At 39.9% G+C, this 24,189-nt stretch overlaps 1 protein-coding gene and 1 long non-coding RNA gene across 2 annotated transcripts in view; one reads left to right on the top strand and one right to left on the bottom strand.

The window, feature by feature from the left end:
• LOC121340034 overlaps positions 1-20,174 on the top strand; it is a 25,165-nt gene extending 4,991 nt beyond the window's left edge. The window contains exon 3 of the long non-coding RNA XR_005953251.1: positions 20,060-20,174. This is a non-coding gene — a long non-coding RNA (uncharacterized LOC121340034). The remainder of the gene's footprint in view (positions 1-20,059) is intronic.
• On the bottom strand, positions 19,917-24,189 carry NDUFAF4 (NADH:ubiquinone oxidoreductase complex assembly factor 4). The gene is made up of 3 exons (XM_041412407.1): positions 23,566-24,189; positions 22,912-23,009; positions 19,917-20,771 (listed from the first exon to the last, which is right to left on the bottom strand). The coding sequence occupies exons 1-3, from the start codon at positions 24,062-24,064 to the stop codon at positions 20,457-20,459; spliced, it is 912 nt and encodes a 303-aa protein (XP_041268341.1). The 5' UTR covers positions 24,065-24,189; the 3' UTR covers positions 19,917-20,456.

Below are 24,189 nucleotides of genomic sequence, written 5' to 3'. Positions count from 1 at the left end.
TGAGTGTGTCCAGTTTTTTGTTCAACTACACCCTAAGAAAAGAGTAAGAAAATAGGACTTCTGCCACAAGCACCTTTCTTTTGTCATGGCACAGATTTGGTAATCTAATTCTGTGCATCATGTTAGAGTTATTGCCATTCATTCATCAGCAAATTTGACTTTTAGTAGATGCTAGAAGTGAAGATGGACAACATAGATGATATTTATTAGAAACATTTTCATTTCTTTTTATTCAGAACCAAAATCGGTGCCCCATGAACTTAATCTTATGACGTTATCTTTATAATAAAGGAGGTTTCTGAACTGAAAACCAATGATGAATCCTTCACAGATCCTCCAGTTAATAAAAAATAATGGTGAAAAACTCATTTATCATTGAAAGAGAGCAAATAAGGCATTATTCTCATTTACCACTGGGAAGTACCTTGTCTGAACTGATAAGTAATTTCAGCAAGGAATGAACATGAAATAGTACTTTAAAACAAAATTTTCTGTTCAGTCAGTTTAATGAAAATATAAAATTTTACTGAGATGTTGCATATAATTTTTAGTTCTCTCTTTAAAATAGTTGCTACCCTATTTTAATTGCCCCTAGGTTTATCTAACTCTGTAAGTTCCTTTTGTCCTAAATATACCATACCATTTTTTGAACAGCACTAGTAACTCAAGAGTGACTTTCACCTGTGGAGGCCTTTACAATTCACACCCCTCAGGGAGGGAAAAAATGTCCTAAGAACATCCATGGGTGGGGAAAATGCCCTACTGAGTTGGACTGTGGATCTTTTTTTCTCAGAGAGTAGCAAGAGACCCTAGCATACATCAGGTATTTTGAGTGTACATCAAATGCCATCTCTCCTCCAGATAGGCTCATTGAAGTTCCTGCTGTGCTTTTCCCTCTGCACTTTTTATTTATATACTCCCTAACCAAGACCCTTTCAAGTTCCAGGATCTCCTCATCAACAGCTTCCAGGTCCTGTTTCCAGGTCCTGTTGGTTGTTCATGTTACCAGAAGAAGGAAGCTGGGTGGAAGGATCCTGGTGACAGTGGAACCTGTGTATATTCATGTAATCATTCTCCCACATCTCCAGGCAGAGCATCACTGGGCAGCATCCACCTGCTCCTTGGTTAACCTTCAAAAGTGATGAGTGATGTCAGGGTTTCTCTGCTTCATGCCCTTCTCCAGTTCCCTAGCTTTGTATTTTCAGTGCTGTAACTCTTCCCTTTCTATCATTTGTTGTTTGTTGTTTATTTTTTGTGCTTGTTTTCATTACCTATAGCCCTCTCCCCTCCCTTGGGGGTCTTCAAGGTTTTGCTTATACAAAATTCTGTTTTTCTAAACAGGAAAGTAAATAGAAACAGCAGCAGTAGGAGAAACTATTTACAGAGTGCACACAAGTTTGGCCACCATCTTCAGACTTTTTTCTTTGTACTCCCCTAGCTTCTGTGGCTCTTACAAAGGTAAATCCTTACCTAGTCCTTTCACTGTCCTTTTTTTGGACTTGATAAGTGGTACATGAACTTATCCAATTCCTGTCTGCACTTATTGCTGGAGTCTGCTTCCACAACATCTTTTGGCAGCAAGTCCAGAAATACTAGCCGCTGTAAAGTAGTATGTTCTTTTTAGCTGTTTTAATTTAAGTCCACTAAAGCCTAACTCTGAAATTTGATGAAAAATATTCATCCTTATAGCCACCTTCACAATTTCTTAAAGCTTGAACAAGTTTCACCACTGCCTTCTCCCAGCTGAAAATTTTTGAGTCTGATCTCCTAAGGCAGCCTCTCCCTTTAATCCCTTTAATAATTTCAGTTGTATTCTACGTATCTTCCCTACCTTTTTCATGTCCTATTCCAGATATTAAGACCAGTTTCTTTTTAGGTCCTGTGAAGTTTTACCATCTTTTGTATAATGCATGAACATGTCTATTGATCCAAGTGCTATAAGTCTTCCAAAGGAACAGCTCTACCTGGAGTGAAGTGGAATTCTTATTTAAATAAGCTCAAACATATCTTTGTTATGAGGTGAAAGAGCAGTAGGTCCTAACTAGGAAGAGAGTAGAGAGAGCAAATTAGAGTTGCCTTTGGATCAGAACCTGAGACCTAAGATTGAAAAGCCAGCTGCTTATTTTGGGGCTGGTGATCTCCATGCTGACTATGGAGAGAGGAGAGGAAGGGGTGTTCCTTAAGCATCATTGAAGTCTTCATAGATTCTGGGTTTTTTTCTTAATTTCATTTCCAATATTTAGATGCAGAAGTGCCAAAAATGAACAACGAAGAGAGGTTTTTGTTGGAGACTTTATGATATTGAGCTGTTTGTGTTTGTATGTATGGAGATATCCCTCATATTGTGCACTCTTTGACTTAAGGCCTTGCAGTAGAGCTCAAACAAAGAGAAAAGCTGAGGAAAGAAAATTTTTTTAAAAATCTATTTTCCTTAAAGAAGTAATTGCTTTCTAGAAATGAGACATTTTGCATATTACATTTTTCTGGGCACATTAGCTCTTGTCAATTCACTATTCATATAAAATAACAATGTAGGACACTTGTAAAGGCAATTGCAGAGACAGCAAACTATTCTTTTATAAGGTTCTTTGCTGTTTTAGTTTTGTATTTTAAAAATCCAGACATTTAAAATCCCATTTTATAACAAATAAAAGAAGGTGCTGTCTTTTGGGGGTTTTTAGGGCATGTTGTAAAATATCCAAAGAATACATAAAATACCTATTTAAAAATTAATATTTTCACACTGTTCTATTCTTATGAATGCTGGTTACTGGAGAGGAAAGGATTGGTAATGTGAAAGCCCTATGTCCTTTTAAAGCAACTCTGTGTTATTAAAAGTAAACAAGTTTGAAGAATGAACGTTTTACTAATGATCAGCATACCCTCTCCATTTTTGTCTTCAAATAGACCAGCTGACACCAGATCTTAATTTTTTTCTTTTTTGTTTTTAATGCAGGGAGGCGATGATTACAGCAAAGTTGTGTTTTAACTAAAAAACTTGATAAAGCCACCCTTTTTTCAATTTCAGATCATGTCTACTGAAGCATATTTCTTTGGATTGCTCTACATAAAGTCCTTTATAGTATTATGATTGATGCCTGTAAGTATGCAGGCAGTGAGATGGCAATCACCAAAGAGGGAGAAGAGCTATGAATAAATTTAGGATTGAAATTTAGAACATTTCTAATAATCAGAAGATTCAGGTTCTGGAATAGTTTTTCAGCAGAAGTCTTGGTGGGATGATCTTTCAGTACAGAGATGACATATGTGATTTCTAGCTCTGCCAACTTAATCACAAGACTGCAACATAGCCTGCAGTCTTTATTTCTTGCGCAGAACCAAAAAATAAAAACCCCAATCCTGAATTCCACAGTCTAAGCATGCTACTGTCTGTGTGGGACATAGCTGCATTTCTAATTTAGGGATTGAAAGGAAAAAAATTGACATTCTTGTCCACTTGCCTTTGAGCTCTTACTGAGCTGTGGACTATTTAATATAACTTTTGTGAAAGCATTGGTGGAAGTTTTAGACAAGATTGTTTTTCTGCTGGAGGGCACTGCCATCAGAGTAGAGCTGGCAGAAAGACTTACACAAGAGTTTCTTATTTTCTTTAGCAAAAGGTCAGCCAAGATTAGCTCAAAATACATTAAATGGTAGGTTAAACTATGCCAGCTGACTTTGTGCAGAAGTAGATTAGGAGTGCCCACAAAGGCCATTCCACAACTGAGCTCCAGAGGCAAGCGAACTCAGAAGGAAAGGACAGCTTCTGGCATTTCTGTGGTGACTGACACAGCTCAGTAGCTGTATCCATGCAACCAGTTATTTCTGCTTCAATCTGAATTACAGTCTCCTTGCAGAGAGGACCATTGAAATATTAGGTTTGTAACATTTCTGGACAGGTTGAAAATGCTTTGCTTCCAGATATATGTGTTCTGAGATGCTTTCCTGTGGTGCACTGAGAAATGCCTGATAGATGGAAGGAAAAATGAATGGGCAATACAGACTTGTGCTTGCTTCCATGCTGCCCTGATGCCATTTTCTTCCTGGCCTGTTTGGATGGTTCTGTACCATACTGCTGTTCCTTGCAAGTGCTGAAACGCTGCTGAATGGGTGCTTGACACCTTGACCAATGAATTGCAGTAGATCTTTACAGGAGCAAGAAGTAAGAAACATGTACCAAATGAGAACATCTGCTTTCCAGCAGTGAGTGATTTATGAACTTCTTAAACCATTTGTTCTTCCTAGGAGCTACATCCCTACTGCTGTATTTGTTAACTACACATGAACTTCTACTTCAGTGTTGATTTTTTGGGATGTTTTTCTACTTTGTTTTAAATCTACTTAAGCTTTTGACCTCCGTAACATCTCATGGCAATGAGTTCCACAATTTAATTTTATGTTAAAAGAAGGACTGGTTTGCAGGACTCACAATGCACTGTAGCTACACATTCCTCAAAGCCTGTTTGCCATTTTAGTGCCCTTGTAGCAAAGTTCCAGCCTACAGGGACACACAGAGAAACTAGAAATGGAAAAGATCTGTTGTATCACAGTGTTAGCTCCAGCTTTAATAGAAAATGTTTCAGTCACAGCTTGACATGATAACATCAATGTACTTAAAAGATACAGCAGGTCTCAGAACAGTCTGCAGGGTGTGAAAACAAAGACTTCCACAGCCCCTAGGGTGTTTTTCCTCAACAGAATGAACAGGGCAGGATTCAGGCTAGAGCTGCTGTGAACATCTCTATTGGAATAATTGATATTTTGAGTAGGCTTGTCGTTTTCCTATTTCCTGTTCTTCTTCAGCAGTTGCTAGACTAACACTGTGTGCATTTCCTTGCATAGGTAGTACAGAGATTACATTATTGTATTAATGAACCACAGATTGTAAGGAACTTCATGGGGAATATGGTTGGTTTTCCATACCATAAACATTGGTTAAAGAAGAGGCAACAAATTGGTGACAGTTTACCACAAACAGTCAGTCTAGAAATAGAGCTCAGTCGTGAAACAATGACGGAAGTAACTCACTGTGGCAATTTTCTAAGGATTATGCAGGATTGTTTCTCACTGGAAATTACTTGATCAATAGTGGGTTTCTTATTTTTCCCCTAAGCTTCTTCTGTATTTCAAAAGAAATGGGAAATTAAGAAAGCATTACATCACTTTATTTTAGATCATATTAGAGTATCATAGTGGGCATGTCTAAGATTATGAAATAAAAACAGAAGAAGAACTCGGAATAACATGGATGATTGAAAAACACAATTTCCTCTGGAATAATTCAGAATAAATAAAGATCAGTTAGTTTAAACAAAAACTCCTTCAGTAACCCACTGAAAGCTTTTCCTAACAAACAACAACATTAGCACTGCAGATTTATATAATACATTAATTTAGTTGCAGTCCAAAATGGTATACAGATGATTTATGGGACTATTTCATACATCTCTAAAAACAATCTCTTCTTGAGTAGAAAAACTGTAATTATCAACAATAATACACTGTATTCTGGATCAGCAGTGTGATTTCTGGGTATCTGGATAATTCTATCTGTAGGCAAAATATATGAGCTGTTGTCCATTTTCCTCTTCTCTGAGGATAATAGGAAACAAATGTTGAAGAAAATGCCTAACTATGTGCTAAAAATATTCCTCCAATCCTCAATATTTGATTAAGATATAATAGATTTTACAATAACACACATATTTTTTCTCAAAGAGGAAACTATATTATGGGGTCTTTTACTCAGGAAGTTTTAAATCCTTCAGTCCTGTTATTGGATGAAAAGTTTTATTTCCATCCTTTTTTAAATGGAAGTTTTTAAGCCTTGTGATTGTAGAGAAAATGTTATAAACCTGCAAAGGTTCAGTAGTGTTTGTAAACCCTAGGATCCCCATACTTAATTTAAAATTCTTTGATGCTTGGGGGCAGTAATACAATTCTTGACAACTGGGACAAAAGACTTTACCATGCTTGGAACTGAACAATGTTGTAATTCCTACCTCTTTGTAGCCATTTGTTGTAATGAGAAATTACTTAGATGGTTTTATAGCCTACTTTGCATTTCAGCAAACTCATACAGATTAAGTGACTCCAAAGTGAAGATGTTACTTGTTTTCAAATGTATATCCTGTGTTCCAAAGTACCCTCAATTAATGGGAACATTCAGTGGTATGCTGAACAAAGACAAAAAGCTTTTGTAACTGATAAAATTCTGAAAAACTCAGTAATTCATAACATCACCTGCCTGTGTTTATGTTACCTAGATAGAAATGTCATGCACATTTTAATTAGCACAGTATATACTATTGCTAAATTTTAAACGAGGTTCAGGATTTTAATATCTGATAATATATGTAGCAAGAAGAATAAATTGCCAGTTTGTAGTTAGCTGAACACAAAATTGGCAAAATTTGGTACAGGGCAGTTACTAAAAAGAACTCAATTCTGTTGACCCAGATCTCAAAGCTCATCATAGCCTTTTTATATACTTTTAACCATTATAAGTGGCTCTGATTTATATCTGAAGCAAGCCTTCCAGACTGCACATGCATGAAATCCACCTACCAGGCATATGTGGACTGTGAAGCAAATAAGATACAAGCAGCTCCATAATTGTGCATTGACTTTGAGGAAAAACTGGATGCCTAGTGAACCATTAGCACCACCACAATAAGTTTTGGAAGTCTGGTCAAAGCTGCCCTTCTCTACCCCCACTGAGAAGTCACATAGTTAAAAATAGTAAAATGGTTTTATCCAATATTGCTTTTTTTTTTTTTTTTTTTTTTTAATACTCAACATTAATTTTCGGTGTAATTCTCTTCCAGGTGTTTGTGTTCTACAAAAGGTTTTTGTTTTTAAGTACATGTTCTGCTCTGGTAATTATCCCTCCTGCACTGTAATTCAAGCCTGAAAGTTGATTTATTCTCCATGTGTTCTTTTTACAATTAAATGTGTCGCCTTTGTAACTGACTTACATCTGACAAAGCTGATCTAAACAGTTGCAGAAATGTCTCATTGCCTTCGCAGTTATGAGCCCAATTAACTTGTCAACATTTTCCAGTGGTTATTTACTACAGATTTACCACAGCTCTAATCAGCTACAGAGGCAGGAGAATGAAGGACAGTTGGGGTAAGGGAGTGTCTTTCCTTGCAGTTTTCTAGTAACAAGTGGATCCTCATGATGCAAGTATTTAGGGTCTGTAGGAGTCAAAATGATGATGGGTCAGAAAATCACAAAGAGTTTTCTTCAGTGATTGTGATCTGACTCTGATGCCTACTGAAATTAGTTTTTGTATGAATAATTATTTCATTCTTGGTTATTTCTACAGCCACATTTAAAAATGAGATTATCCCATCTGTCTTAGCATACTTCAGATGTCATTGGCATGCAGTTTGCTACTTAAAGACCAGCTTCTGCTATCTTTGTTCATCATATCTCAAATACCACAGCTGCATAGAAAAGGTGAAAACAGAACAAAATTAGAACATAAGCTATTGTTCTGATAGCATTAATCCCTTTCATAATTTGCTTTTTGCATGTATGCTGTATCACCCAAACTAAATTACTGTAGATCCTCCTAGGGAAGTAGCTCAATTAAAATTGTGTGACTTAAATATACCCAGAGACAGCAAGGCACGTTGCTAGAGAGCAGGTCAGTGCACATTGCACTTTCTGGAGCTGTTGAAAAGTGCAGAGATCAGAAGCTGTTGATCTAGCCCGACACCTTTACAACAAATACTGTGTTCAAAACACCTTCACTCTTTCATGAGACAGCAAGCAGCTACTCCCTTTGAGAGGGCTCTGCTCTCACACTGCAGATCTGTTTCCTTCACCACAACCATCAGAGCAGCAGAGCATTCCCTCGTGGCAGGGGGGCAGGAGCAGCAGCAGCACTGGTGCTGCCAGAGGTTCCCAGCAGGCTCCTCCAGCTCTTAGGTCCATCACTGCCCACTAGTGACAGGATGGTACCATGGTATTGGTGGTGCCAGATGGATTGGGAAACACATTCGCTGTCAGGGTTCATCAAAACCTGTGATGTCCAGAAGGTTTGGCACTCTTTGAAAAAAGGCATCTCTGTGAATGTGGTTATTTTCAAACCTTGCTGTAGTGAGAGGAGATGCTTTGGGTCTGGGAAAGTATGCATTGGGTTCAAACACAAAATCATGTTGATCTGTCCATAGATAGGTCAAATCGTAATTCTGGTTTTAAGATAATTTGAGTTGTAATTTTGCTTTTAAAATTACAACTAGAATTACAATTAAAATTATATGTAATGAATATAAAACTAAAGTTGTTTCTTTTCCAAGAGGGCGCTATGGCTGAATGGAAACCATGGTAACTAGGGTGGCATAATGCTGGTACCTTGCTTCTGAGTGATAAAAATGCACATAGAGTAGGTTTTGTGCTTAGCAACAAAAAGATTGGGTTTTCAAATAGCTCCCTCTAGCCCTCCATTACAGCTGCCACCCTTGTCCTATGCTGTATGTATCCCAGGCTTCATACTTTCATGTTCATTAATCCTTTAGGCATTCAGTAAGCAGCAGAAAATACATTTCACACAAAAGAAAGTAATTTAATTTTTTTGGGTATTGCTTTAGAAGAATAGAAAACTCAGATCTCTTCCCTGTAGAGCTGTTGTGAAGTATGACTCATCCTTGCCCAACATGTTGGATGTTCACTTTAATTAGATATGTGCATCTAAAGATTGTTGTAAACACTTGCTGTTATTAGCATATTACTCCCTGTTTTACAATGGGAAGTATAAGCAATCCTAATACATTTAATACATTAAGCTGTACATTTTAAGTCATGTTAGGGCAGCACACTGACAGAAAGTAATTAGGAAAATTCTCTAATTAGCATATGTTGGCTGCTTTACAAATCACGTTGGCATGAAAAATTGCAATAATGCAAATTTTCCTCTACAATAATGATTAAATATTTTATAAACACTAAATATTGTTACACAAATCTTTGATATCTACCTATGTGGTAAATCTGGATGGAGATCCAGTTTATTTATAATAATGAGTGAAAAGAGATAAAGTATTGCTACTTTCTTGTTGGTGACGGTGCATGTGAAATAGGCTAACCTTTATAGAATCACAGAATAGTTTGGTTTGGAAGGGAGCTTTAAAGGTCATTTAGTCCAACCCCTCTGCAATGAGCAGGGACATCTTCAACTAGATCTGGTTGCTCAGAGCCCCATCCAACCTGACCTTCAGTGTTTCCAGGGGTGTGGCAGCCACCACCTCTCTGAGTAACTAGTTCTAGGGTTTCACAACTCATGTCATAAAAAGAAAATATTCCTTATATCCAGTCTACATTGACCCTCTTTTAATTTAAAGCCATTCCCTCTTCTTTTATCACTGTCTGCCTGTGTAAAAAGTCTGTCCTTTTCTTTCTTACAGGCCCTCCTTAAGTGCCAAAAGGCACCTATAAGGTTTGCTCAGAGCCCTCTCGAGGCCTCTCCAGCCCCAACTCCCTCAGCATTTACTCATTAGGAGAGGTGCTGCAGCCCTCTGATCATCTTCATGGTCCTTCTCTGGACCCATTCTAACAGGTCCACATTCTTCCTCTACTGAGGACCTCAGGCTGGATGCAGTATGCCATGTGGGGTCTCACTCGATTGGAGTAGATGAGTTCTCCCTTGACTTGCTGCCCTCACTTCTTTTTCATTTCACATACACATATTTTCCTCAGTACAGGCAGGTGAAATTCTTTATACTTAGCTGGGATCTAAGCAACCCACACACCAGTGCCAGCATATGACACAGCACAAATTGATGATCCAGAAATTTTGCAATTTCTCTCTTGGGAGATTGTAAAAAAGAACAGGAATGTTATTGTCTCTCCAAATGTGACTTGGCATACTTGAGTAAGCTTGACTTCTCTCAAAATCTAGTACGAGAATGATAATACCATGTGGTTTTTTTGTGTATGTCTTTCTCTGTTGTGCAGAAATGAATCATATTTGTCTGTAAGCAACATATTTTTTTTTCTCTTTTTAAAGTTCACTGACATTTACTGACTGAGGATGTACAGTATTTCATAACCATAATGCTATATCACCATGTGTTAAAAGGAAGGCTCTAGGGTATCAGACTGACTTTATTAACATCATCTGTGCTTTAAGAGTGTTTTCACATGGTCAGATCAATAGCACATGATTTAAACATTATTGTGCCTTTTACTGCTCAGAAACCTTCACATGGTACCACTTCACACTTTCACAGAAGAGTATATTTCAATGTTTTTATGTGTCAGCCAGAAAAATCCCTGAACAACAGAATCTGAACTAGTCTTATCTCTGAGAAATTTATAGACACCTTAGTGTTAATCTGAAGACCTAATTGTACATACTTGTGATCACATGCATAATTTCTTTTGGTGGAAACCTGACCATTTATGTAAATAAAGACTCATCTAAGCTGCACGATCAGGACTTGAGAGTCTAGGTCATTCCATTCACTTAATGATGATAATGTTGCACCCCTGCTCAGACACAGGCTGGACTTCACCTCTTCTCCCACAGTCCTTTTGTGGCAGCTCAGAATTTTTTGGCTTTCTTTTACCTTTAATTTGCACTTAAACATCTGCCAGAAAGACAAATGTGCATACATCACAGGACTATCAGAGAGTCTTCCTGGAGTGATTTAAGTGACAGGACAACAATTTAGTGTATGCTCCTAAGACAATGATCAAAAAAATAGCAACCACATTTCTTCATGTGTCTGATGTAGACCTGAGGCACTGAGAAATTGCGGATTTTTTTGTGTTGTGTCATTAAGAAAATGTGGGAGAACTTCAAAGTAAAATGTCACTTCACTTATGCCTTTCAGTACCATTAAAACACAGAATCAAGGCATGTTAACAGTCTGTACCAGATTTGTTTCCAAATATTTCATTAAGTTTGATGCTTTAGAAAATGAATAACAACTATGGATATTTTAAGCACATAATAAATGGAAACAATTTTCAGAAAGTGTTCAGACTGTAATGCGGATCTTGTAACCTTATTACCAGAAAATGTTACTACAGAGGAGTTGCTAAGAGAAGAGGAGCAGTTGTGAGCTTATGTATAATTTTTCTACATTACTGTTCATTAAATAAAATAAGGCAATATTATTTCCATTGGTAAACCACAGAGAAAAAACAGGGATAAGTTTTGCCTGGATTTTTGCTTGTTTCCTTCGTTCACCCACCTACAGCCCCGGCTGCTGCTTTCCAGAGATAAATGCATTGCCTGGTACTAAGTATATGTAGACAAAACATGCAAGCTGACAGGAAGAGTGATGGTGTTACTATTGCAGGAAGAATCCTTAAATTGTATGTTTATATTCTGTTGAATGATTTCTTTGTCTTTTAAGCTACATTATAGTGCTTTTTCCATCTATTCATGTTTTATAGATGAGGTGGTAGAGTTAGCTGCCAGCAGAAACAGGAATTGGAAAGATGACATTCCCAGCAAAGGAGTAAAGCACAGATGGATGGAACCAAGTTTCTTTCTGATAATTTTTAATATTCTGATGATACTGAAAGATATTTGGCCAGGCATAAGCAATATGGAGAAACTCTTCCATCTTGCAGTCTTCCAGCAGAACAACAATGGGCAACAGTCACAAGTTGCAACAGGAAATTTTGCCCAGCTGTAAAAAAATTACTTTTCCCACAAAGACAGTTAAGCACTGGAATGGGTTGCCCCTGTTGTAGAATCTACAGGTTTAGAAGTATTCAAAGCTTGACTGCACAAGATAAATTATTCCAATTATTCCAATCTAAATTATTCTATGATTGTGTGAATTCAAAAATGTTTACAACATTTTGCCCAGTGCCCAGTGTTTTGGGGTAGCAAGTGGTCTGCCTCATCCCCAGATGCTCAGGTCTTCTTCCATGATCATTCCTCCTGCCATTAGATCCCACATCTCTAGATGGCATCCTGCAGTTGACTTGGATGCTGCCTGCAATGGTTAAAACTGTCACCTAGGTTCTGCAGGTCAGTAAGACGCCAGTGCTCCTTATTCCTGTTGCCTTTTATAACCTTGATGGAACAAGGACAAGCTTTGAAAGTATTACAGACCTTATAGAAGCTGTTAATGATTTGCAACTTTATGAGCAAAATTAAAAAGTGAAATAGAAATATTTTGGTAGCATGGCAAGAGATGCATATATTAAAAAAAAACATGCTTAGGAAAAGTCTATATTGATTTCTCATACCTATATTTTTTTTATTCCTACTCTGCTTCTAGCAGACCTCAGAAAAAAATAGGTAATATTATTCCTAATGGCAAAACAGAGAAAAACATAGCAGTAAATCAAATAATGTTTTGTGTAAGGACTTATCCAAGAGCTATGGAGTGAAACATCCTTGCAGAACACAGAGAAAACAAATATTATTCTTGTTATCATAGTTTACATTTAGTATTTGATCCTGGTAAGTCACCTTCCCAAATGATGCAAACAGGTCCACTGAGATGTCCCTGCATAAATTTAATGATGTTCTTATAAAAATCTCTGGCCACCTGCAGCATAGATAGATTTGCCAGGACTTTGGGGAAAAGTTTGATTTGCAGACAGGGGTTATTTGCAAGGATTCAGCAACAAAACCATCTGTCTGCATCTCCTCCACAGCCTGAAACTCTATTTTTGTCTAATGTATCTAGTGAAGGGACAGAACAGTTGTTTTCTCATCTTTAAGCCACATTTTTTTCAGCTGCATCTTTAGATAACCACTCTGCAACTCCAGAGACAGTTTGACCAATTGGAATGTACACTGGATTTTTATCTCTTAAATAACCATTTTTTCTTATCTTGAAAATAGCTTGAAAACCAATAGAATGTGAAGTTAGTTCAGATTCAAATTGCCTTCCATTTGAAACAAACCTTTGAGGAAGACTGGAAAAATGCAGCCTATCCATGTCTAGCACCAGGTGTTGAAAGGACATAACATTTGAAAATCCTTCTTGACACATTCTTCAACCTGACATTTGAATATTTATCTAGCATTTCCCTTTCTCTTCTCTTGAGGAAGCCAAGATAATCTGTGCAGGAGAAGGTGAAGGAGATGCTATCATTTCACCAAAGACAAAAGATGATTTTAGAAAAGGCATTTCATGTTGTTAAAAACTAAAAACATGGGAAATTGTCACAGAGCCTTTGTTAAATTCAAGACAGAAAGGAGTAGTAGCACATCAAGAGCCCTATGTAATTTATATCAGTATGTCCTGCATTTTGACTTTAACTACATTTAGGTTTTCATCTTTCATTTTCAGAAGTATTGAGCAGCTAAGACAGAAGAAGCAGTTCATTTTTCACAGTGTGTTTTAAGTTGCAGCAATCTCAAGAGGATTTGAGTAAGCATGGCTTACACTCAGTTCAGCTTTTGTTCTTGATTGAGAACTAACTACACTTTTTTGGCAACATTAAACATGTTATGCTAGAGTGCAATGTTGTATCAAGGGCTGAATTCTGTAACAAGTTCCACAGCAGCAGAATGATAGCACAAATTTTTAAGCCTAGAAGTCTAACAGGGGTTTCTCATACTGCTCTGTCAGTAAAACTGCATATTTCCTTAGCCTGTCTCCCAAACATTGCAGTTTCATTGCTTTCTGAAGGCTAGAGAATTATGTATATACAGGGTCATAGACTGTATGCATCACAAGCAGGTATTTGTGCTATCTGTTGAAAGAACAGACTTGCTTTTAGTAGCATCTTCTCAGCTTTTAATCATAGCTATGTGTCCATGGTAAAATTCAAAACATTTTATTCAAAATGTACTCAGCAGTACATTTATTTCAAAGGGTTAAGAAGCCATGATTAAATGTCAACCTATTAAGAGAGTCACAAGAAAAATGGCTCCATTTCTCAAATTGCTACATTAATGAAAACTTTGCAATATAAAAAGGGTTTAATATTGAAGAATTGCGTGTGCCGAAGTGAGCTGATAGAATTTATCTTTGTTAAGTGATGACAGCTGTGAATTTGTTCCCACAAAGGAAATCTTTAACTGGTGACAGCTAATTGAGAAAGGCAGAACACAGTATGAAATTTATTTCCACTTTCCTCCTCTGCAGAGAAGCAAAGCCAAGAGTCTGGCATTATTTCTTCCTGAAGACATCTTCAGTGGCCTGTTTTACATTGATTCATTGCTATTCAATGCACATGCTTTCTATTTACTCCAGATTCACTATAGCTATAGTTAGACAGTAAATCAGCCTCACTCAATGTACACAATTAATTGCCTATCTATGAAACAGGACTAGAAACCCACAGATGATGCTTGCCAGCAAAGTAGAGGGGTACAAGGAGGACTGGATTTAGGTAAGGGTAGGAATGGTATTAAGTAGAATGTGAGAAACTTTGTTTAACACAAGCCTTAGCATTTATTTTGGAGACTGACCAAAGAAAAAAAAAAGAGCTTCATTATCTTGTAAAGAAACCCTAGGTGTCTGAAAAAAAATATTTTGTCTTCAGTTTGAATTGTTCTTAGAAATAAATGTCATCTTATACCACCACACTTAAATATGCATTTAAAATTTAAAAATAAAAAAAGGTTTCAACAGTATCCTTTTCAAATAAATAACCTAGGGATAATGCATTTCAAAAAAATTCATAGCAGCATTTTGGTTCATCTGCATGTTCAGCTTTTTGCCCCTAAATTTTGTGCAAGAAAAACATACCCAATTTTAATAACTTGTTTCTCCCTGTAGATATGTCCAATAATACAAGTAAGCTGAATATATGGTGGCTCCAGCCAAAGTATAGCCACTGATGCTGAGAATAGTAAAGACTTCCTTCTTCTCAGTTATAAAAATATCTCTTGCTTTGTTTTCTGCCATGTTAGTGAATTAAAGTGGTTCATCAAGTGGTCTGACAATTGCCTGAGCTAGCAAAAAAGAGAGGAGTTGGGCTGTAGCACTGGGAAAGGGGTGGGGTGGTAAGGAACAAAGAAGGCTTCCCTCCCTGAGCAGCAGTGAGCCCCTTCCCCTGCCCACCAGGCTGTAGCCCTTACCACTGCCCCACCTGAGCCCCACCAAGAGGGACTTGAGCCCTGCTATGCTTGGTTCCCATGAAGAAAATTCATGGTGTGGAGGAATTATGCAACTGAGATACATAGGTTCCAGATTTTAGGGGGCATGGGGACTGGTAAGGTAGGCTCTACCTAACATTCAGTTTCTGCTTGACCTTAAGAGGGATGCAAATCCACAACCCCACTTTACAAGGGGACACCTAACCATCAAGCCTGTGGCATCCTTTAAGCCACAGTGTTGTGCTGGGACAGAGGGCAATGAAGGGTGACATGCAATGCACAACTCCTGTACATATGGCAGCTGAACATGGATCTGACTGTCCAGGCTTACTGTGCCCTGTCCCTGCTTCATTGCTCTGCCTCTACTTCACACTCCACGCGTTGCTGACCAGCCACGAAATGTGTTGATTTTTTTTGGACCAAAGCCCTGTGCAGTTAACAAAAGGGCATACTTTAGGTCAAAATGTCTCAAAGACTCCACTTTTATCTCTTTTCACTCTGCCAACACACAATTATAACCAGCTCTGCACTCCCAGGGCAGGTTACCAGTGCTGTCTGTTGTCTTTTCTCCAGACCCCAAGCTCTGTGTAAGTAGAGCTTCCAGCTGTGACTTTACACTCAGGCTTCCAGTTCCAGCAGCCCTGGCAGGACTGACTCTAGCTTTCACCAGCACCACATGCAGCTCATCCCACTCAGCAGTGGGATTCCTCAGTCCCTGTGTGATCCCAGCTTCCAGGTGTGGGTGCCACTGAACGACTTATGAAAAAGTAGAGATTCATGCAACCACACCATCATTTCCTTCAGCTTACTAAAAACAGTGGCCTCATGCCACTCATGCAGTTTCTGTTCCCGTTTGAGGAATCCTTATAGCAGATAACTGTGGTGTCTGTCTGGCCCCAGTTGCTTCCCTCCAGGGCAACGCAGCACTACTCCCCTCAGGAGGCCAAAACGTCTCACCTCAAAACAGCTTCTGCAGTTGAAGTAACCCATACTGAAAGGAGACTTTGCACAACAGTCACAAAAGAACCACCTTGGCAGACTTATTTTTTTTAAATTCTTTCCTGCTGGCACACATCAAACCCCACTCCACCCTGCAAAGGCACAAGAGCACCATAGTGCTCTCCCTCCAGCATGATACAGATGTGCTGCTGTTACTTATCACTGCTGCTGTGTACATCTAAGTCTCTGTTTCAGACCAAGAAAACTAATGTTAAGTTTCTAAGAGAATTTAATCCATGGGATTTGTGGCTTTTTTCAGGAGAAAATACTTAGCTCTGGTATTAACACAGCAGCAGGAAAATTGTGAAAGGCTAACAGAATTCAGTAGACTTGAAGATTGTTGGAAACAGATTTAATAACAGGCACCAACAGGGTGTTTTGATTGCAAATACCACATCAGTTTGTGTACAACTTGCTGCAGTCTCAAGTACCAAAATCTGTTTGCACCTGAAACTCCCCTGCTCTGGTCATGCTTGCCCTGTCAGTTCAACAGTGGCACCATCTGATGAAGAGCCAGGAAACTCCTGTATAAAGGGGCTTCAGAAAGCTGTGAAATGTGAAGCTTCATGCAATTCATGCATCATCTCAAACATGCAAGCATGATGCTCACATGTAACCAAGTGAGACAGCCACCCTTTTTAAACTTTTGCATTTTGATCCTGTTGTATGACTACTTGAACTTTGATTTGATTTTCCAATACAGAAATAAGACATTCTCCTTTGTAAGTTTAATACACACGTCGCACATATACTTTTCTCCTTGAGCAAAAAAAGTCAGCTTAAAAGACAAGTTCCCTGTGATGGGAGGCTACAGAAAACTCACATTTTGTACTGAAGGTCCCTCTTACTAAACTGCATAGAGAGCAGAGTTCAAACTCTCAGCTCCAATCTTGCTATCTTGCCATCAGTCTGCAGGAACCAAGCTACAATACATATGTGGTGAGACAGATTACTTGGGTTCACATCCTTAAAGAGTAGCTTTTGAAGATGTGAAAGCTAAATTCCTTTTGAAAACCTGTCCTGTTCATAAGTTTTGCAGCACCAAATCTGCTCAGTTTTCTTATCTTTACTTCAGCAGATGTGCTCGTCTTGGAAGGCAAGAGAGCCTGCAAAATTAAAATAGTTGTTTCCGAAAGGGCAGAATACAACCAACATTTGCATGTGATCTAGAACAGAGAAAGAATGCAACTGCATGAAGTTTTCATAGCAGCAAAGCCTGGCTGCAGAAGGCTGGGAATAGATTTAATGATTGAACAAGAGTAGAGAAAGAGGAGTACGTCCAAGAAAACCTGAGTAAGTTAGGTACTTGACCCCCCCCTAAAGAAATTTTCTTTAAAAAAAATTCAAGCCAGGAATTCCAGTATACCTGCTGGAACTCCCCTGAAGAAATTAAATTTTATGACTCACCAGGAATGTAACCCTCATTATCAGATGAGGCTCAGCCTGCTCCTGGGTATTCACTCTGTATTGGTGCTCAGAGTGGACTGGGGTTTATTCAGTGACATGTGAAGGACTGGTAGAATAATGTCACGTATAGGAAGTTTGTCAACCGTGTGCCACACTAGAAATGAAACTAATCCCTTGCAGGCTCACAAAGTACTTGCAACACATTGTACATTCATTCCATAATAACAAGTCAGTCTGAGTGAGACAGGTTGTTCCCTACCAAATGTAATGTTTCTACATGGTGGCCAAAACCACCTGAGCTAAATTTGTTTCACCGTATGCATGGCAATGAGACATGAAAAATTCTTCACATAGAAGTACCTGAAAACTGAACTGCAGGTTCCCACAAATTCCCCATAATTACCTCCTCAAAACAGTTGCTTGAAGAATACCTCTTTCTTAAGGTGACAGCCAAACAAGAAAGGGATATGGACATAAAGGGACACAGACAAACCATGTTTCAAGTGTAAAGAAAATACCATTATTCTTCCAGTTAGAAACTAGTAACCAGGCAAGATGACTGATGAGTAAAATGTCCCTTGAAACTGGAAGAAAGGATATAAGTAGTTGTAGAAAAGATGCAACAGTGAGAATAGTCTTGTTCCATACATCAACCCTGAAGACAGCATTACCTTCAAACAAATACCAGAACACTGTAGGCACACACACATGCTGTGATCTTGTCTTGTGGACAAGATAGTAGCATTGCAGACAGGCTTTCCCAACAGAGTAGAGGAAAGATCCATGCTCCTGGCTCTTGTGAGCTTTGGGGAACATGCTCCATGTCAGAAGACACAGTGAAAGCTAAACATTCAGACCTCAGATCATTTGGATAGATAATGGTACAAATTTTTACATGATCCTGTAACATTGGCAATACCTTTGTAATACTGGTTTGATGCTGCCCAGCAGGTGGGGCAGGTGACCAGCAGAAGAATCCGTGCTGACAAATTGCATGGCATCTAATTCTCCTGAGGTGAACACTTTGCCAGAGAACTACCCTACTCCAGAGAAGCCTTCTGGGCCAAAAGTTCACCTGCTTACAGGGAGATGGGATCCCTACACCAACTCTGCTGTGGGACATCTGCTTTCCCACTGTGGATAATATATTCAGAGGAAGAGATCCTGGCTTCACAGAAACAGGGAACAGCTTTGCAATCATCACAGTTGTGCATAGGATTTTGTCTTGAAGGTGTGGCTGGGGCATGGAATGTGATGACACCAAACATCCCAAAGTACAAGCCTGCTCCTGGAGGGTGTAAGCAACACAGCAGTGTACCATGAAGTGAAACAGAGCACTGTCATGGTGCAGCTACATCACAAGACTTTTCATGAAGGCAGACAAAAGATGCCAAAATACATATCAAGGTGGTCAAAGGATGAACAGTACTCAAACAATTAAGTATTTCTATTATAACATTTTATAAAAGTGTATTTTGTGCAAAGCAGTCTTAAAGTGGTACATAACTCAGGTGCATTAGTTTCAGAGTGCAGCTCTGTACCCCACTGTATTAGAGGACAAATGACAAGCCACATATCTAAAGACTAACAATTTTGAATTTTTATACAATGCACATAGTGTCATCTTCCACTATCATACGGTGTTATGTACTTCAGAAATGAACCAAACATAACCTCCAAATGCACTGTGGCAAACTGTACTGGAGATACTGTGTTCCAACTCAAAGAAGGTGAAAGAATCTTGCTGTGAAATAACAAATCTGATCATCTTCTTGGTAAGACATCTCCCAGACTCCAAATCAAAGACTTGGCAGAAAGGTTCTTGAAAAGAAAGTTACGTTGTAAGCCTGGCACAGACTTATACCCTTTAAATTCATCTTCTTTGGTGACAGGCATAAAACTTTAAATTCTGGGTTTGTTTTTTAAAGGAAGGCAACCATAATGGATTTTTAAATATCAATTCTGATTATCTGCTGCCCCATCTCCCTAGCTTATCTGACCATGTTTCGCTACAGGATTAATCATCAGTGCAAATTTCTTACCTGCAGATGTGAATAGTCACAGTATCAGGGTTAAAATCCACCACTACCTCACAGTTCGTATCACCCTCATGTCATCTGTCTGTATGTATGTTGTAAGTAAACATGACCTGATCTAGCCCACACTTGGATCAGGCAAGGCTTCCACAGGGGAAAAAGGATTGTTCTAACAGGATGGGCAAACATTCACTAAGTCCTCCTAGTGGGTCCAATTAGTACATCCAGTTACATGTCCTTGCTACCTATAAATATGAAGCATTGTTCCTCATACAGCAGATGCCATGGGCTGCTGCAAGAGACTTATGCCAGAATATTCTATCACTCTACAAATTCCCTGACTACCAGCACCTGGAGAGGTGAAGATATTTAAGCTAAATCAGAATAGAGTAGAAAAGGAGTTGTATATGAGCCATTACTGTTCCAGCACCAGAAAGAGGCCTTCTTGCTGTTCACCTTCTTTTTATTTTATGTTTGTCACAGCTGAATTTTCCAAATGCCCTTGTGGTTAACCTTCTTTACAAAGTATAAATACCATTCCATTCTTATACAAAAGAAATACAGCTGTTTGTTATACACACACAGGTTGACAGCAATTCCTTGAAAGAGCAGTGCAACATGAAATTACAGAGCCAACGCCCACGGAGCACCTCTTTAGCCGCAGGCCAGGAAGTCTCTGCTGAGAAAGGCAATCTTTTAAGGTAAAATGCTTTAACTGAGTTCATAACATTTGAATGGGAAAATCAGAACTGTGTAACATGCTGTCATACCACAAATTAGTCATACTCTGGTTTACAAACTGTAGTTGCTGCATTTCACTGAAGCCATCCAATGCAGAATGGAATTGCTTAAATACATCTCACTGGCATAAGGAAGTAGCCTTGCTGGATGACACGTTATCAACTGAATTTTCAGACGTGGAATATACTTGAGAGTAAAATGAAGACACAAGTGAGATCACATAAGGTTTTGGCAAGTATTTTTATGTTAGCTTTTTTTGTTTATGGCTTGTTATGGCTTTTTTGGTTTCTTTAGGAAATTCCTGCACAGCAAAAGGAATGAAGAATTCCAGAAGAGAGTTGACCTCCTTCAGTTCCAGACTGTATTCTGCTGCTATTTTCTCTGCAGTCCATATGTGAGGTTGAAGTTTATGATTATTAAGAAGTGTCAGAGCCTCCACAAGGGAAATTTTGCCTTTGGGAACTTTCTTAACATCTAGACCTTCCAAGTGGCCTAATTTTGTAAGTCTCTTTTCCTCTTGTTTACTTGGAAGATGTTCACCACCTCCATCTTTTACCTAATTGAAGGAAGGAAAACAAAAAGAGCTCAACAGCAGTTCTGTATGCATACTGCAGCAGCTAAGCTGCTTTCCTAAATACTTCTTCTGTTTAGCTTTTCCCGTTAGCTTTCCCCAGTTTTTAAAAAAAAGCTTAGCCAGCCTAGCTTCTTCCATACCATTCTTCATAGAGCGTCAACTCCCCAGCAAATGCTGAAAAGCTCCTATTCACTGCACTCTAAGTGTTGTATTGGCTTGGCAGCCCTTCATACAGGGCAAACTACAGATTCTGGTAGGCAAATGTAAATCCAGATAATCTAATATTCAGTACTGATTCATTGGAAAGAACAGAAAAATTATACAAAAAATCTATATCCTTCTGATACTACTGGAAAACTTTTTCATGTAGTCTCTCTCCTCTTCCTTTTGTTTTCAAATTTTAGTTTTCCTACTAAAAGAAATTCCTTCTTTTGCTCTGTCTAGAGAACAAGCTTTCCTGCTATTTTGCAGCATCATATGGAGTTTAATTGCCATGACTACTGCAACATGTAGACACACAAAGTCTCTTCTATAAGGTCCCTTCATATTTCCAAATAATATCCAAAACAGCTTTCACTTCCTCATATTTCCTTATATTAACATTTAATCAGTGAATCACACTGAAAAAAAAAAAGGCACAATTAAACCTTTCTTCAATTTAGAAGTATTTATACAGTAATCAGAGCCCAGAACCACTGATTATTACACAGACACTCTGTATTAACTCAGATGCTGAGAAAACGGATACCACAGCACCTGTGTGTCTGTTTCTGAGCTACAAGGAATGTCTGGCCTGTACTGCACGTCTTTACTTTTTGCTAAAACTGTATTTGGATAATGAATGATTTTTCAGCTCTTAATTAGATCATCTGTCTCTGGGAGTCTGCCACTTCAGGGCTCCCAAGCTGGTGCTTTTCCACTTACCACAGACATACACAGAGGTGTGTACACACAATGCACAAAGTCATCATGATAACATCAGGAATGGGAGAAAGCTTTTGTACTGCTTTGCCCACAAGTCTCTGTTGAGCACTTCAGTTGTGCTCTAACAACTGCAAGCAGACACAGCACAAGGGCAAGTCTGTGGCAGCACACTCAGAGGAGGCATGGAATCAAACAAAGATTTGTTCCACTTTGGGCTTCTCCCTCAAATCTCTCTTGACAGGTTTATACACGAATATTGAAAGATACTGAAATAAGACTTCAGCACTTCAAGATTAGAGTCCTAACCTCTGTGATGGAAATTAAAGATAGAAATTTCTTGGAAATTTCAGGTAGAGACTGAAGAAATCTGTTTGCATTTTAAATATTTTTAGACTTGAATACCATGTAAGTAGCAAATTAGAGAGACTTAGGGATTTTGTTAAATGACTATAAAAATTTTGTTACTGAATAAAGCAGCTGGAATAAAGTGTGTGATAATGAAACAGGTAAAACTCACAAGCCATAGCACAATATGATGGAAAAGAGGACACTGAACCCCAGTTTGCATTTTACAAAGGAGCATGCTTTGCCTTTCAAGTTAAAGATTGCAGCCAGTGGCAATAAGGAAATTATGATCACACAACCCACAAGATTATGTAGAAAAAAAACCTAAGGCACCTCATGAGCTGGATAAAAAAAGTCTCTGCACTGTATAACATTTAATGGAGTTAAAGACTCCATTAAAGACTAAACATCTTTGTCCTCTACCACATCCCTGCTCCCCCAGCAGTCCCAGTCTTTTAACAACTCCACAAATTATCTCTGGCAAACTACTTTATCTTTGCAAAAGACTTGAGAAGTACCCTGCCTCATAGGAAGCAGAAACAGGAGTTTTGGTGAAAAACAATATAAGAGCAACACAATGTTAAAAAGGAAGACTATGTCAGCATTTACAAGCTTGTATAATTACAATCTGGGGTTTGAATTACAATTGAGTTTTTTTGAATTACAATTTAAAACCTGGGGTCAGACACAGTCAGTGTTATGGATGTATAGAAGAGTAATAAAACCACCACTTTTGTCTACTGAAGAAAGGTAGCTTTTATGCACAAAGAGCATTTTTCTTGACACAGCCTTTGTGCTGAGTTTGAAGACCACAAAGCTGATGTTGGTATGGCTCGTACAGAGATGCACTCACCCGCACCGGTGGATCTCTGGACTCGACATAAACATCTTTGAGCAAGGTGAGGAACCTATCGTCCTTTCTGAGAACTTCTTCTTTTATCTCTGGGCTATCTAAAGGCAGTGAGAAGGGAAGAAAAAGAAAAGATTGATCTGAGTCAAATCGTTTCCTTTTTGGTAGTCCTTCCCCAGCGGCACGGCATGGCTCCCGCAAATGCACGTATCTTCTTGAGAAGGTGTCATTGCTCCCACGGCCCTGACCTCAGCGACACGGCTTCACAGGGTGGGGCAGGGCCGGTCACCTGTCACAGCACAGGGGGACACAGCACCCCCACGCTCGGTGCTGCTCTGCAGCGCTGCCTCAGCAAACGCTCCGTGCTACACCGCTGCCACCACCGATCCCACCGCCTCCACCAGCTGTCCCCGGAACCAGCAGCGCCATCAACTGTCCCCAGGTCCTGACCCCATCAGCCACCTCCACCGACCGCCCCTCGCAGCCGTCACAGCAACCGCGCCATCACCCAGCCCAGCAGGCCACCTCCATCAGCCCCCTCACGCTGCTGCCCGCTGTAACCGCCGCGGCTCCCGGCATGCCCCGCGCGCCCCGCGCCGCTCTCAATGTCACCGGCCCCGCAGCAGGAGCCGGCGGGCGGGCCAGGCTGGCACTCACCGGCCATGGCGTCCAGCCGGGCGGTGCGGTGTCGCGGCGCGGGCGTCGGCTTCTCCTTGCTGATCTCGCGGCGGGCCCGGTTCTCCACGTTGAAATTCCGGAACACGCGGGTCACCCGCCCGCCCATCGCCGCCGCCAGCCGCGCCTGCGCACGGGGCACGCCGGGTAGGGGCGGTGTGCGGCGCCGGCGAGTGTACCGGAAGAAAATAAACCGAGTACCGGCGACAAACAAACAAACAAGCGAACGAGAATACGGACAAGGCGGTTCGCTTTGCACTTCACGGCGCCCCGGCGGCCTTTCCTCCTTGCCCTGGGCGCTGCCTCGGTCGCCGGCCGGGGCTGGCAGTGGTTGTGCCGCGGGTTTCCTAAAGGCGTGCGTGAGCGGAGCCGCCGGGCCGGGCCGGGCGGGTCCCGCCGGGAATGCTCGCAAAGCCGCCCGCTGCCCCGGAGTTTCCTTCCCAGCCGTGGCGGCTGGCGGCTGAGCCCCCAGACACGTCATGTCGTGACTGTGGCTGCTTATTTATCGGCGGGGATGGGCGCGGGCAGAAGCTGCAGCGAGGGACGATTCCCCAGTACTGCTGAGAATTCGTAGACTGCACAATGCTTTCAGAGCGCAGAGCCTCT

Source organism: Onychostruthus taczanowskii, unplaced genomic scaffold (assembly GCF_017590055.1).
Source record: "Onychostruthus taczanowskii isolate IOZ18803 unplaced genomic scaffold, ASM1759005v1 scaffold39, whole genome shotgun sequence".
Taxonomy (NCBI): Eukaryota; Metazoa; Chordata; class Aves; order Passeriformes; family Passeridae; genus Onychostruthus; species Onychostruthus taczanowskii.
The sequence above is the reverse complement of the archived record's forward strand: the minus strand, read 5'-3'. Positions and strand labels throughout refer to the sequence as shown.

What these genes read in the sequence shown, in the direction of transcription:
- NDUFAF4 (XM_041412407.1), bottom strand. Translation starts at nt 24,064, where the DNA reads ATGACGTGTCTGGGGGCTCAGCCGCCAGCCGCCACGGCTGGGAAGGAA. An exon ending in CCGGCTGGACGCCATGGCCG is followed by an intron (nt 23,010 to 23,565) that starts GTGAGTGCCAGC and finishes CACTGCCTTTAG; the next exon opens with ATAGCCCAGAGATAAAAGAA. An exon ending in CCAGAGATCCACCGGTGCGG is followed by an intron (nt 20,772 to 22,911) that starts GTGAGTGCATCT and finishes TCCTTCAATTAG; the next exon opens with GTAAAAGATGGAGGTGGTGA.